We start from the raw sequence: 14,177 nt of genomic DNA on the forward strand, positions 1-14,177 counted from the left end.
GCTCTATCTGAAGTGTGAGGAGTAAAAATTTGTTCCCAGGATATAGGCTCCCTATTTACCTCTCTTATTGTTTCTCTTGCTGAGAAAAAACTTTTCAGTTTAAGAAAGTCCCATTTGTTGATTCTTGTTATTAACTCTTGTGCTATGGGTGTCCTATTAAGGAATTTTGAGCCCGTCCCCACAATCTGTAGATCGGAGCCAACTTTTTCTTCTATCAGACGGAGAGTCTCTGATTTGATATCTAGCTCCTTGATCCACTTTGAGTTGACTTTTGTGCATGGTGAGAGGAGGGGATTCAGTTTCATTTTGTTGCATATGGATTTCCAGTTTTCCCAACACCATTTGTTGAACATGCTATCCTTTCTCCATTGCATGTTTTTAGCTCCTTTATCAAATATAAGATAGTTGTAGCTTTGTGGATTAGTCTCTGTGTCCTCTATTCTGTACCATTGGTCCACCCGCCTGTTTTGGTACCAGTACCATGCTGTTTTTATTACTATTGCTCTGTAATATAGTTTGAAATCTGGTATCGCTATACCACCTGATTCACACTTCCTGCTTAGAATTGCTTTTGCTATTCTGGGTCCTTTATTTTTCCATATGAATTTCATGATTGCTTTATCTATTTCTACAAGAAATGCCATTGGGATTTTGATTGGCATTGCATTAAACCTATAGAGAACTTTTGGTAATATCACCATTTTGATGATGTTAGTTCTGCCTATCCATGAACAAGGTATATTTTTCCATCTTCTAAGATCCTCTTCTATTTCTTTCTTTAGGGTTCTGTAGTTTTCATTGTATAGGTCTTTCACCTCTTTTGTTAGGTTGATTCCCAAGTATTTTATTTTTTTTTGAGGATATTGTGAATGGAGTGTTTTTCCTCATTTCCGTTTCAGAAGTTTTGTCGCTGATATACAGAAATGCCTTTGATTTATGTGTGTTGATTTTATATCCTGCCACTTTGCTGAATTCATTTATTAGTTCTAGTAGTTTTTTTGTAGACCCTTTTGGGTCTTCTAGGTATAGAATCATGTCATCTGCAAATAGTGATAATTTAAGTTCTTCTTTTCCTATTTTTATGCCTTTAATTTCTTTCGTCTAATTGCTCTGGCCAGTGTTTCGAGAACTATATTGAATAGAAGTGGTGATAGGGGGCATCCCTGTCTTGTTCCAGATTTTAGAGGGAATGCCTTCAATTTTTCTCCATTCAGAATGATGCTAGCCTGAGGCTTAGCATAGATAGCTTTTACAATGTCGAGGTAAGTTCCTGTTATCCCTAGTTTTTCTAATGTTTTGAACATAAAGGGATGCTGTACTTTGTCGAAGGCTTTCTCTGCGTCTATCGAGATGATCATATGGTTCTTATCTTTAAGTCTATTGATGTGGTGAATAACATTTATTGATTTCCGTATATTGAACCATCCTTGCATCCCAGGGATGAATCCTACTTGATCATGGTGCACAATTTTTTTGATGTGTTTTTGTATTCGATTCGCCAGAATTTTATTGAGGATTTTTGCATCTAGGTTCATTAGAGATATTGGTCTGTAGTTTTCTTTCTTTGAGGTGTCTTTGTCTGGTTTCGGAATCAGGGTGATGTTGGCCTCATAGAATGAATTTGGAAGAGCTCCCTCTTTTTCTATTTCCTGAAATAACTTGAAAAGTATTGGTATTAATTCTTCTTTAAAGGTTTTGTAGAACTCCGCTGTATACCCATCCGGTCCTGGGCTTTTCTTGGTTGGAAGTCTTTTGATTGCTTCTTCTATTTGATCTATTGATATTGGTCTGTTTAAGTTGTGAGTTTCCTCCTGACTCAGTCTGGGCAAATCATATGACTTAAGGAATTTATCGATGTCTTCACTATCTTCTATTTTATTGGAATATAGGTTTTCAAAATAATTTCTAATTGTTTTCTGTATTTCTGAAGCGTCTGTTGTAATATTGCCTTTTTCATCCCGTATGTTAGTAATTTGAGTTCTCTCTCTTCTTCTCTTTGTTAGTATGTCTAGGGGTCTGTCGATCTTATTTATTTTTTCAAAGAACCAACTTTTTGTTTTGTTAATTTTTTCAATAGTTTCTTTTGTTTCAATTTCATTGATTTCTACTCTGATTTTAATTAATTCTTGCCTTCTGCTACATTTGCTATTGTTTTGCTCTTCCTTTTCTAGGGCTTTGAGATGAAGTGTGAGCTCATTTATTTGTTGGTTTTTCCTTTTTTTGAAGAATGACCTCCAGGCAATGAATTTCCCTCTCAAAACTGCTTTCATTGTGTCCCATAGATTCCGATATGTTGTGTCTGTATTTTCATTTATCTCTAAGAATTTTTTGATTTTCTCCTTTATGTCTTCTGTAACCCATTGATCATTCAGTAACGTATTGTTCATTGTCCATGTGATGTAGGATTTTTCCTTCCTTCTTTTATCATTGATTTCCAGTTTCATTCCATTATGATCTGATAAAGTGCATGGTATTATCTCAACCCCTTTATATTTACTGAGGGTTGCCCTATGGCATAATATATGATCTATTTTTGAGAAGGTTCCATGTGCTGCTGAGAAAAAAGTATATCCACTTGATGCTGGTTGATATATTCTATATATGTCAGTTAAGTCTAGGTTATTGATTGTGATATTGAGGTCAATAGTTTCTTTATTTAACTTTTGTTTGGAGGATCTGTCCAATGGTGAGAGAGGTGTGTTGAAGTCACCCATGATTATTGTGTTGTGGTCTATTCGATTCTTGAACTTGAGGAGAGTTTGTTTTATGAATGTTGCAGCGCCATTATTTGGTGCATAAATATTGATAATTGTTATGTCTTGTTGGTGAATGGTTCCTTTTAACAGTATATAATGTCCTTCCTTATCCCTTTTGATTAACTTAGTCTTAAAGTCGATTTTATTTGATATGAGAATGGCCACCCCTGCTTGCTTACGAGGACCGTGTGCGTGGTATTTTTTTCCCAACCTTTTACCTTCAGCCTGTGTATGTCTTTTCCAATCAGATGTGTCTCCTGGAGGCAGCATACTGTTGGATTTGTTTTTTTAATCCATGTTACCAGCCTATGTCGCTTTATTGGAGAGTTTAAGCCATTAATGTTTAGAGTTACTATTGATATATGGTTTGTACTTCCTGCCATGTTTGATTATTTATCTCTTTTTTTTTTCCTGATTTAGTTTGTTTCTCCATGATTAGCTTTCCCCCTGTCCTCTGTCTTTACCGAGGCACTTCCCGCTGATGGTTTTGGTTATTGTTTTCCATTTCTTCCTCGTGTAGAGTTTTGCTCAAGACGCTTTGCAATGCTGGTTTTCTGGCTACAAATTCGTTTAGCTTTTGTTTATCATGAAAGATTTTTATTTCGTTGTCGTATCTGAAGCTTAATTTTGCTGGATACAGAATTCTTGGTTGGCATCCATTGTCTTTCAGTGTTTGAAATACGTTGTTCCAGGATCTTCTCGCTTTCAGCGTCTGTGATGAAAAATCCGTTGTTAACCTTATTGGTTGACCCCTAAATGTAATCTGTCTCTTTTCTCTTGTAGCTTTTAATATTTTCTCTTTGTTCTGTATATTGGATATCTTCATAACAATGTGTCTTGGCGTTGGTCTACTGTGATTTTGTGTGCTCGGTGTCCTGTATGCATCTACAATTTGTATATCTGTTTCCTTTTTTATTTCTGGAAAGTTTTCTGTAATTATTTCCTTCAGCAAGTTACTCATTCCCTTGGCATGAATCTCTGTGCCTTCCTCTATCCCGATGACTCGTAAGTTTGGTTTTTTTAAGTTATCCCAAATCTCTTGGATGTTTTTCTTGTGATTTTTTACCAGTCTATCTGAGTTGGCTAGACTCTTTTCAAGATGATATATTTTGTCTTCATTATCTGGCTTCTACTTGCTCCACTCTGTTAGTGATACTCTCGATTGAGTTTTTAATTTGGTTTATCGTTTCCTTCATTTCTAGAATTATTGTTTGATTTTTTAAATAATCTCTATTCTCTGATAAAGATGCTTAACTTCTTCTTTTATCTGTTTATGTAATTCATTTTCAATGTGATCTTTAAGGTTCCTTTCCATCTGTCTAAGGTTTTCCTTGAGTTCTTTATATGGCCATTTTTCTGATGACTCCAGGTCCTCCTGAATATTTAGGCTGTCTTTCATTGTTTGTAGTCCTTTTCTTCCTTGCTTTTTTATGCTCATGATACTTCTTGTTCTGTTTGACTGCTGAGTTACTGTTTACTCTTATAAATTTATTTGATGCTTGGGAGGAGAGGTATTAGAAGGGAAGGGAAGAAGTGACTAAAGAGAGTGTGTGTAGGCAGGTGGAATTCAAGAGAGGGGGAATAAGAAAATTGAAAAGAAATGAAAAGACAAAAGAAAAGAAAGTGAAAAGAAAGAAAGAAAAAACGAAAAAATAAAAATTTAAAACAAACAAACAAAAATTATAATGATAATAAAAAATGGAAATTGAAATTTAAATAATAATAATAATAATAGAATAAAAAGAATTTTAAAAAATTGAAACCATTAATAAGAAAGTTAAAGAACAACAACAACATCAACTACAAAAAGTGAGAATAAAAAAAAATAAATAAAAAATACTAATAATAATCAGTAAAAAATAATAATAATAATAATAAATGCAGTCATAGAGCTCGATTAACTTCTCTTCCAGTAGGTGGAGCTATGCCCACTGGGCCAGGCTTCTCCTCGTGATAGGTGGGAACCAATCACTGTGCCTCAGGTCTTCTTCCCAGACTGTGCGGGTCTCCAGTCCTGAGTGCCTAGGTCCTTCTCTTGTGGTTCCTCAATCCAGGCCCCACTCACCTGTGACGCTTACCACATTACTGGCTACACGCCGGGTCTGCTGCCCCTGGGAGCCCTGTTTTCATGGATGCCTGGGCACACCCTTTCTGTTTGCCTACCTCGGACCCTAGGTTTGTAGGGCTTGGGGCTGAGGACCCCCAGCGAATTTGTTTGCCCTCAGATAGCAACTCCCCTGGTAGCTGGTGCAAGGGACCTCTGTTGTCAGCCCTGGTGGGAGCGATAGCCGGGGGTTCTGCGCCGCTAGTCCCACGTCACTCCTGATTCCTTGGGTCTGGCTATGGTGCTCAGTTGGCTTTTACCTCTGTGAGATCAGGTGGGCCGACTAGTTATTTCAGCGGGATCGTTAGTGCTGAGTCACGAGAAGCAGGCGATCCGGGGCTTAAATGCAGCAAATTCGTGCTCAGTGTGTGTTTTCTGAGGGGCCCAAAGTGTACGCCCTAGCTCCACGTCAGCTCAGCATTGCCTAGTGATCCTGAGCAAATAGGGTTTAGATTATTTACAGCTCCCTATGCCCGCGCAGTTGAAGAGGTCAGAGACTTGATCTCTCCGCGCCTGCCGCCATGTTAGACCTCCTCAATGATATTCATGTTACCCTTACAGTTTCCTGGCATAAGCAAGATCTTGGGGTTATACAAACTGCTGCTTCTGTTTCCAGTCCAGTTTTCTAGAACTGAAACCCTGCTGCCGTCGCCTCCACCTCTGGGCCGCGCTCTTGGGCGCTGCGCTTGTCCGCGACCTTAGCAGCACCGCCGCGGCCTCCGCTGCTTCTCGGACCAGTGCATAGCACTCAGGGCCCAAGCGGCTGCCGCCGCGCCTCTCCAGCCCCCTCCTCCGGAGCACGGGTCTCCTCGCAGGGGGATGCCGAATGACCCCAGAGCAGGCTCTACCCCAAGGTGCAGCAGGGAACAGGCGACCGAGGCACTTGAGGCCGTGGTCCAGCCTTCAGAGGACAGGGCTTGGCCTGCAGCCCAGTTCCAGTCTCTAGATGTGGCAGCTGGACCGTGTAGACAGGGCCATCAAGACAGCATGCAGAAAGCAAATGGCGGCTCCCGCGGAGTGGATTTTCGGCCCTGAAACTACAGCCCCGCCAACAATTCCAATCCACTAACTCTCCCTGTATAGACAATATTCAAAAAAAAAAAAAAAAAAAGGGCGGGGTGTACTGAGCTTTCTTTGCCTCAGGTACTTACAATCCACTGCTGATTACCCATTCAGCTTCTCTGCCGGGAGCGAAGTGAAAGAGGACGCGGCTCTGAGCAGGAAAGCGTCCGGGAGTCAAGCGTCTCTTTTTCAATCTCTTTGTTTTTTCTGCTGCTTGGCCGGGTGGTCCACTACAGATTAATGGTGAAAGGAGCTCTAACAAGCTGCGCAAAGTTTCGATTAAAGCCGCTGCTCTGAGCACCAGGCTCAGCACTTCAGCAACCCCCGTACGCAGCGGCCATCTTGCTTGTGTGAGGCACTTGGGTTGATCTTCAGTACCACATAAAAATGAAATAAAGCTATTATATCCACAGATGATGTCCTATCTACTTCACAACGTCTGCTCAGAATAAAACAGGCCTTGGCATCATCCATCCTGTCGTCGTTTTACCATCCTTGGTCCTTGAGCAGCAAATCCCGAAACCTGTACCTGGGAGGCAGAGGGGGCACTTCGCTCTCCAAATCAACCATTCTTCCTCAAAGAGTGGGAAGCATCAAACAACAAACGGGGGAGAGGAAGGAGAAAGAAGATGTTGCGGGGTAGAGGGAGGAGATGAGTCGAATGCTAAGGCCAAAAGAAAGAGGGATGCGAGGAGGGGAAGGGGACAGGAGGGGGGCTCTTTTTTCTTTTTTGTGAATCACTTTATCATGAAACATGAAGTCCAGAAAGCACGAAATTATAATTACTTCATTTAACTATAATGTGAATGACTTTATTGTCATCATTTTAATAATTTTTCTTTTTTCAGATAAAAAACTGTTTTGTTTTTCCTCATGGCTTCAAATTTTGTAGATATTTTCTCACTCTTTCAATTTTTGGTTAGCATTTTAGTTGTCCCATATTACTTTTAAAAAATTCAGGAAAATATTAGTTAATACCTTATTTATTTTAATAACACTGTGTATGGTAAAAGAGGGTATTAAATATACCATTGATTTTAAAAGTGAATTTAAATTAGAGTCTTTAAAGAATTTCCATTTTATAAAAATCAAAAGCTATAAATCCATAAATTTAGAGGAAAGGAGTCTCTTGAAACTGGCTTAAATTTTGTTAGGGGTGGGGGATATAGTTAGCAGCACAACACTTGGCTAGCATGTGTGAGGTCCTAGGTTCAATCCCTAGCATTATAATAGATAGATAAATAAATAAATAAATAAATAAATAAATAAATAATTTTTTTTTGGTTAAGAATCTTCTTTTCTTGCCTACATAAGAGGCTTCCCAGAAAAGCAAGAGAAATCATAAATACAGTCTGAATGTATATAGGAAATGTAACAGAAGATAGAAACAATCAGTCTCTCAATTTTCTTTGCGTTATAATAGAAATGTTGAATATGGGATGATTATATAACACTGAGCTTTAGGTCTCTTTTATCTGAGTGGTGTTTGGAATTGTTGTTTAGCTTCACTTCTGTTGTAACCTGTATTAATCCATTTAGATTCAACAAAGACAGTGAGTCATGAAAAAGGACTAATAATGAATGTTGGGGCAAAATGGAAATGATAAATGAGCATTTTTTTAAATATATGGCTTCAAGAAATTGACTTACAAGTGGTATTAAGATGTGTTATGGTATAGTTCTGTAGGTTATAAGCATTTGTCATCTTAATTACCTTTCCCTGATGTTGTTAGGGAAGTTGAAGAGAGATGTGTATTACTGCTATTGATAATACTTATTATCTATGATCCCGTTGGCTAGTTGCTAGTGTTTCACATTTAAAAAAATCTTTCTGTGAATGTTCAATATGCATTTTTTCTCCACTACATGCAAATAACTTTTGTAAGTTAAGTTAACTTGGGCAATTTGGAAGGCTTGAAATGCTGATATGTTAATCATCTTTATGCAGTTCATTTAATATACATTTATTGACCATTACTAGCTACCTAACACTAGTAGGTGTAAGGAAACTAATCATGTTTTTAAATGATAGGTGCCTAGTACGGTTACTTTGAATTAATGATAGAAGTTTGCATAATGTCCTGTGAGATAGGGATGATTGTTACTTCCTTTGAAATAATAATAATCCAAGGATCTACAAAAGTTATTTTGCGCAAGATGTAAAGATATAGTGGGACGCAAACCCCTTCCCATTTTTCTCAAATCCCTTTCCACTTTTTCTGTTAAGTAAATTAAAATACTGGCCCATATTCTTTAAGTACATCAAAGAAAACTTTATGGTCCATTTCTTCATTATTTATTATTAGCAAGGATGACAATTTTTTAAATGGCCACAAATTCTTAACACTTCTTTCATTGAGCAGTGTGTGTGTGTGTGTGTGGGGGGGGTCTATGTCCCTCCTTCCTGATATGGGTAGACTTGTGATTGCTTTGATCACAAGTCAAGTAGTACAGTGAAAGCATTGTAAGACATCTGAAGCTAGGACATAAAAGGCAGTGTAACTTCCGCTTTACTCCAAGCATGTGGGCATGGACCCTGAGCTGCCATTTCATGAGGAAGCCAAGCCATATGGAGAAATTACCTATACCAGGTGCCAGACATATGAGTGGGGGGCCTCCAGAATGATTCTAACTCTTCATTGTTGAATCTTATTCCCAGACTCAAGTTGTTCCATCTGAATCCCAGCTATTATAGAGTAAAATCATCTCCCACCCCTAGAACCTGAGAACATAATAAAATGCTTTTTTCAAACCATTAAGTTCTGGGGTAGTTTATTATTCAGCAGTAGTAACTGGAATAGCAACTGATATAAACACTTCTCCCTAGGTTCCTGTTTTTGCATATCATCTGGTAGCTTTTCTTCCATGACACCTTTTTTTCCAGCCTAAATGATCTCTCCTTTCTTGCTATACTTTCACTATACATGTAGTCAATACTGATTTGTTCGTATTTATTTATTCATTCTGTGAATATTTTACATGCGATTCTTTTCTATTCCAAATAGATTATAAACTTCTTCAACATTTTCATTTAATAAGTACTTAGCTGCTATCTACCATACATCAAGTTCTGTTCTAGGTGCTGGGGATACATTGTTGAACAAAAATAGGTACAAATTTCTGCCTCAATTGAACTTACTTATTTTTGTATAACTTATTCCTGCATTGCTCAGAGTGCTGCACATATAGTGACTGATAAATTATTATTGATAAACACTAGTTTTTAGCTTCTCAAGATTTCTATGAAATAAGGTTAGAAATTTTAATGAAGAGAGACTAAAAGCGTAAGTTACTATAAATAACTATTTTGAGTCATCTCATTTTGCTACTACCATATTTAGTAGTACTTCATAACGGTTTCTGCTAATGCCATGAACATTAACTTATCTTAAATTCCTTTTTTATTTAAAGTAGTATTTATCTTTACTTTCTTCTATAGCTGAGGAGAGGCACTGTTGAAGGTTTTTATTGTTTATGTGAAATTGGTATTAGATCTTTGAGTAGAAAGAAGAAAAATCCTTCTTGGAATTCCTGTTCCAGTTCTACTGTGAAGTTAAACATGCAGATGGAAAGATATCTACTGGTAGTTGGTTTTCCTCAGCAGGGGGTGGCAGTGAGTAGTAAGTGATTAGACAGTATGAAAATTGGACTAGGAACAAAAAAGTGTTACAATATGAAGATTATACATTTTGATCATTCATATTTACTTCCTGTATGCTCTTTTTTTCTTTTTGGTACTGGGGGTTGAACTCAGGGGCACTCAACCACTGAGCCATATCCCCAGCCCTATTTTGTATTTTATTTAGAGACAGGATCTCACTGAGTTGCTTATTAGTACCTTGCTTTTGCTATGGGATTACAGGCATATACCACCACGCCCGGCTACTTTCTCATATACACTTCAGAAAAAAAATTTAAGGCACTCAAACCAAAAATACCTTTGAGCATTATGTTTTTTAAATATTTTCTTAGTTGTACGTGGACACAATATCTTTATTTTATTTATTTATTTTTATGTGGTGCTGAGGATCGAACCTAGTACCTCTCACATGTGAGGCAAGCACTCTACCACTGAGCTACATGCCAAGCCCATCCTGATTGTAATTTTGAAGTTCTGACTCAAGTAGCATTGCTTCCACAAAGCTTTATCTGACAAATATGTACTAATTATTTTCTCCTTTGTTTTGCAAAACAAAAGGATGGTTTGCAAAACTTTTAATGTCTCATTAATCACATTTGGTTATGTTGCATCTTTTCTTGCATTATAAATCCTTGATGTTAGAAACTATCTTACCCATTCCATTGTCTTTATAGTGTTCTTACTCATAAACATGATATAAATGGTATATTAGGTGAAATTGTATTCAAATGTACAATGTGACTAATAATGGTGAGTGATACTAGGTCTCTCAAGGCATTAGTTTAAATAGGTATTCATTTTTTCAGAAATAGTGCTTAGCTACTTAAATAAAATTAAATCCAGCTCCAAAGTGCTACTGTCACATATTTGTGAATTTTATAATTTTTTTTCTCTTATTAATTTTTTTTTCATTTCATTGTGGCCAGAGAACATACATAATTGGTGTGCCTTCAGTACTTTTAAGGCTTGTTTTATGTCTTAACATATGCTGTTTTCTGGAATGTGGCCCACTTAGCAACACATTTGAGTACACAACACTTTTTTTAAAAATTTAAGGTATTCCAACCAAAATTTTGAAGACTGTTTAGATATCCATTCTCTGCTATTTTTGGTGAGGTTACGCCTATCATTTATTTTGTCCTCAGAGAAATTAATCATCTACTTCTTCTACTACCTTTTAAACTCAAAGCATTACAGTTTGTTCTCTGTATCCATGGAGTCCATATCTGTGGGTTCAGCCAACCTTGGGTCTAAAATACCTAGGGAAAAAATTTTGTCTGTACTGTACATGTACAGACATTTCTTGTCATTGTTTCTAAACTGTATGGTGTAACAAGTATTTACATAGTGTTTACATTGCCTTAAGTATTATAAGTAATCTAGAGATGATTTAAAATATATGAGAAGATGCTCTGGGTTATATGCAAATACCATTTTATATAAGAGACTTATGTGTCCTTGGAATTGCATATGGGGGAAAATAAGGGAGACATTTAGGAATAAACCCCACTTTCACTCCTGAGATACTGAAAGGCAACTATATTTCATATTTTTTTCTATGATAATCTAGCTTCCTTTTCCTCGGTGGGAACGCATGATCTTCTGCATTATTGACTTTTTTGTTTTCCCATTTCTGCTTTTCCTTAGGGTCTTCTTAAAGTTATGAGAATAAGTTGGGAATTAATATCTCATAAAGTATCTGGTCACACAAAGAAAAAACAGGTGACAGGTTGAAAAAGAAAGAAGAAAATATGTGATATTCAGTCAAATAAACAGAGTAGTATTAAGAAGTTAACAGTTTTCCTGGGCTTTGAATAAATGACTAAAATATTAGACCAAAGACCAAATAAAAGTATAAGATAAAATTTATAATTTTAAGCAAACTTGCTTTATTATCTGCTTCTGTAATTGTTTCTTATTTTTTCTTTTTTGCTATTATTTTGTTTTGTCAGGATGCTCGACATGCTGCAGAAGGAGAAATATATACCAAACTCAATCAAAAAATTGATGAATTTGTTCAGCTTGCTGATTATGACTGGACAATGTCTGAACCAGATGGAAGAGCTAGTGGTTATTTAATGGATCTTATTAATTTTTTGAGAAGTATCTTTCAAGTGTTTACTCATCTGCCTGTAAGTATAAACAATTTTAAAAAATTGTAGTATAAGTTTGCTTATGAAATATGTTTTAGAATTTAACTCTAGATTGGGTTTACTTGTTTAAAAAAATTCCTAGATTGTATATTTCTTTTCCATTATTATAAATCAGTTTATAAGGACTGAGCATGTAGCTCAGTATAGAACACTTGCCTAGCATGTGTGAGGCCCTGGGTTCAATTTCCAACCTGCAAAAAAAAAAAAAAGAAAGAAAGAGGGGCTGGGGATGTGGCTCAAGCCTGGCGTGCGTGCAGCCCAGGTTCGATCCTCAGCACCACATACAAACAAAGCTGTTGTGTCCGCCGAAAACTAAAAAATAAATATTAAAATTTAAAAAGAAAGAAAGAAAGAAAGAAAGAAAGAACACCAAACCCAAAACAGTCTAGTCTAGTCCTTTTAATAAATCAGTTTATAAGGCATCATAACTTAGCCAGTTTTTTGAGGTTCTAATTTATTTTACTTTCTAACCAAAAAATTTATTTTCACTAAAACCAAAGCAAAACCCTGAAACTGACAATGTAGACTTAAATAGAAATAAATACTAGTAGAAGTTTTTGGAAAAATCAGTATAATCAATGGTTTTTCTAGTTATAAAGGGCCAAGAAGTCACTGACTAGTTTTTATACCAGAGATGAAAAGTAAAACAAGCATGTTCTGTCCTGGTACATGTTCTTAGTTCATGTATATCTTGAACTTCAGTTGATGAAACAATTAAAAAAAAAATTAGAGCAAGGACATTTGGATGTAAATAGGCTGAACACCGGATTCTCCAGATGAGGACTACAAAGGCCAAAGGGTGGGATGAACATGCTCTTATTATTAAGTGTATTTAGAAAATAATATAACCACTGTGAAAACAGAAATACAGTAGTTTTACACAAATAAAATAGGAATAAATTTTATCAACATTTTTATCATATGATAGAAGATGTAGCTGAACATAAAAAATAAACTATTTAATTCAAAACTTAGCTAACTACCACCAACCCTCTTCCTTGTTTGAAATGGAGGGGGAAAAAAAGTATTTTCCTTATCCTTACCCTATCCTCTTTCCCCATCAGGAGTTGTTCCAAATAGCTAATTAGAGAAATTGAGGGAAGGTGTTTCTATAGAAATAAATAGAAGAACATCTTAAAGAGATTTTATTCATGGCTCTTGGTCAAAGAAATTTTAGGTGCTTACGTGAGGATGATATTTTGTTTCTAATTGCTGTCCTTGAATTTATTTTAAAAACCTGTAAATATTGTTAATTAAATTTTACATCAACTGATTTCTAAAGAAGTGCTTTTCTTGTAGTATGCACTAAATAATTATTGAGTTGATTTGAATTCACCTTGTCAGTATAAATCTCTATGCTTCTAGCCAAAAGCAATCTTCAAGGATAAATATATACAAAATGTATATATTGTGTTTTTATGTTGTAATATCTGCATCACAAGTTGGTAAGAAGTGATAGGTAGGAATTTTATGTATACATGGGATAAAATTAAGAGAGATTATATGTTAGAAATGTTTGGGATAAATCCCTCACTTTAGAAGGCTCATATCCTGGAGGAAATCCCAGTTTCTCAAAAGAGACTGATTACTTTGTGAGAAACAGACTCTTAGTCTAACTAGATTCAATCACTTACCTCATACATTGTGATATTTTGTCTGATTTTAAGTGAGTTTTCATATGCCATTTAAAATTTTTATCTTATCTACATGGGTTTTTCTATAAAGAAAATAAATTTTTATACAGTGTAGACAGATAAATTCAACAATAAATTTAGGACATGACCAAGCAATTCACAGCTAAGAGAATGTTCTCACAATAGTATGTTCTTATTTAAGAATGAACTAAAAGAATTTTTAAGCAAAAATATTAAGTTATTGACTGTGATAAATTTTAATTATAATTAATAGAGCAACTATATTGTGGCTTAGTGTATTCCCTGAAACTCCGAAATTATATAAAATATTAAACTAGATTGTTTTCTTTCAAGCAAATTGACATAGTTACTAAATACATAATTTATCTAAACCAAATATGACATTATGTAAGCTATCATTTTTAAATATTTTAAGCTGAAAATGATTTCTTAGTTTTAGATTATTTGTGGACTGAGATAGAGAGACCAATTCCAAAGTTCTTCAACCCTCAAAGAAGCTTCAGAATATATTTATTTATCACATCTAGTCCCAATTCAGGCAGCAAGCAGAACTAGTTATCCTATTTATAGATATAGGAGGTTAAATAATGTGTCTAATTTTAGACTCATGCCCTATCTTTGGTTTTAGCAATGTTCCTGAAAAATGGGGTGAGTTAGTCAGTGGAAGCTGTGAAACTAGTGACTCTTTCAAACAGTGCTAATATTGGCCAAAAGAGCAAAAAAATGGGACATGGAAGTAGATTTTCTGCAATAAAAGAAAGTGGCTCTTACTTCCCCTGCAACTCTGAGAAGACACAAAATTGAACA

General features: G+C 35.8%; 1 protein-coding gene across 11 annotated transcripts in view; it reads left to right on the forward strand.

Annotated features, from left to right (window-relative positions):
- The window catches only part of EXOC6 (exocyst complex component 6), a 223,468-nt gene that overhangs the window by 141,639 nt on the left and 67,652 nt on the right, over positions 1 to 14,177 (forward strand). For all 11 annotated transcript variants that reach the window (XM_081268555.1, XM_081268556.1, XM_081268552.1 and 8 more), the window contains one exon: positions 11,515 to 11,694. In XM_081268555.1, coding sequence (XP_081124681.1) covers positions 11,515 to 11,694 — 180 coding nt within the window. The remainder of the gene's footprint in view (positions 1 to 11,514; positions 11,695 to 14,177) is intronic.

Source organism: Spermophilus citellus (genome assembly GCF_964194105.1).
Source record: "Spermophilus citellus genome assembly, chromosome: 15".
NCBI classification, from domain to species: Eukaryota; Metazoa; Chordata; class Mammalia; order Rodentia; family Sciuridae; genus Spermophilus; species Spermophilus citellus.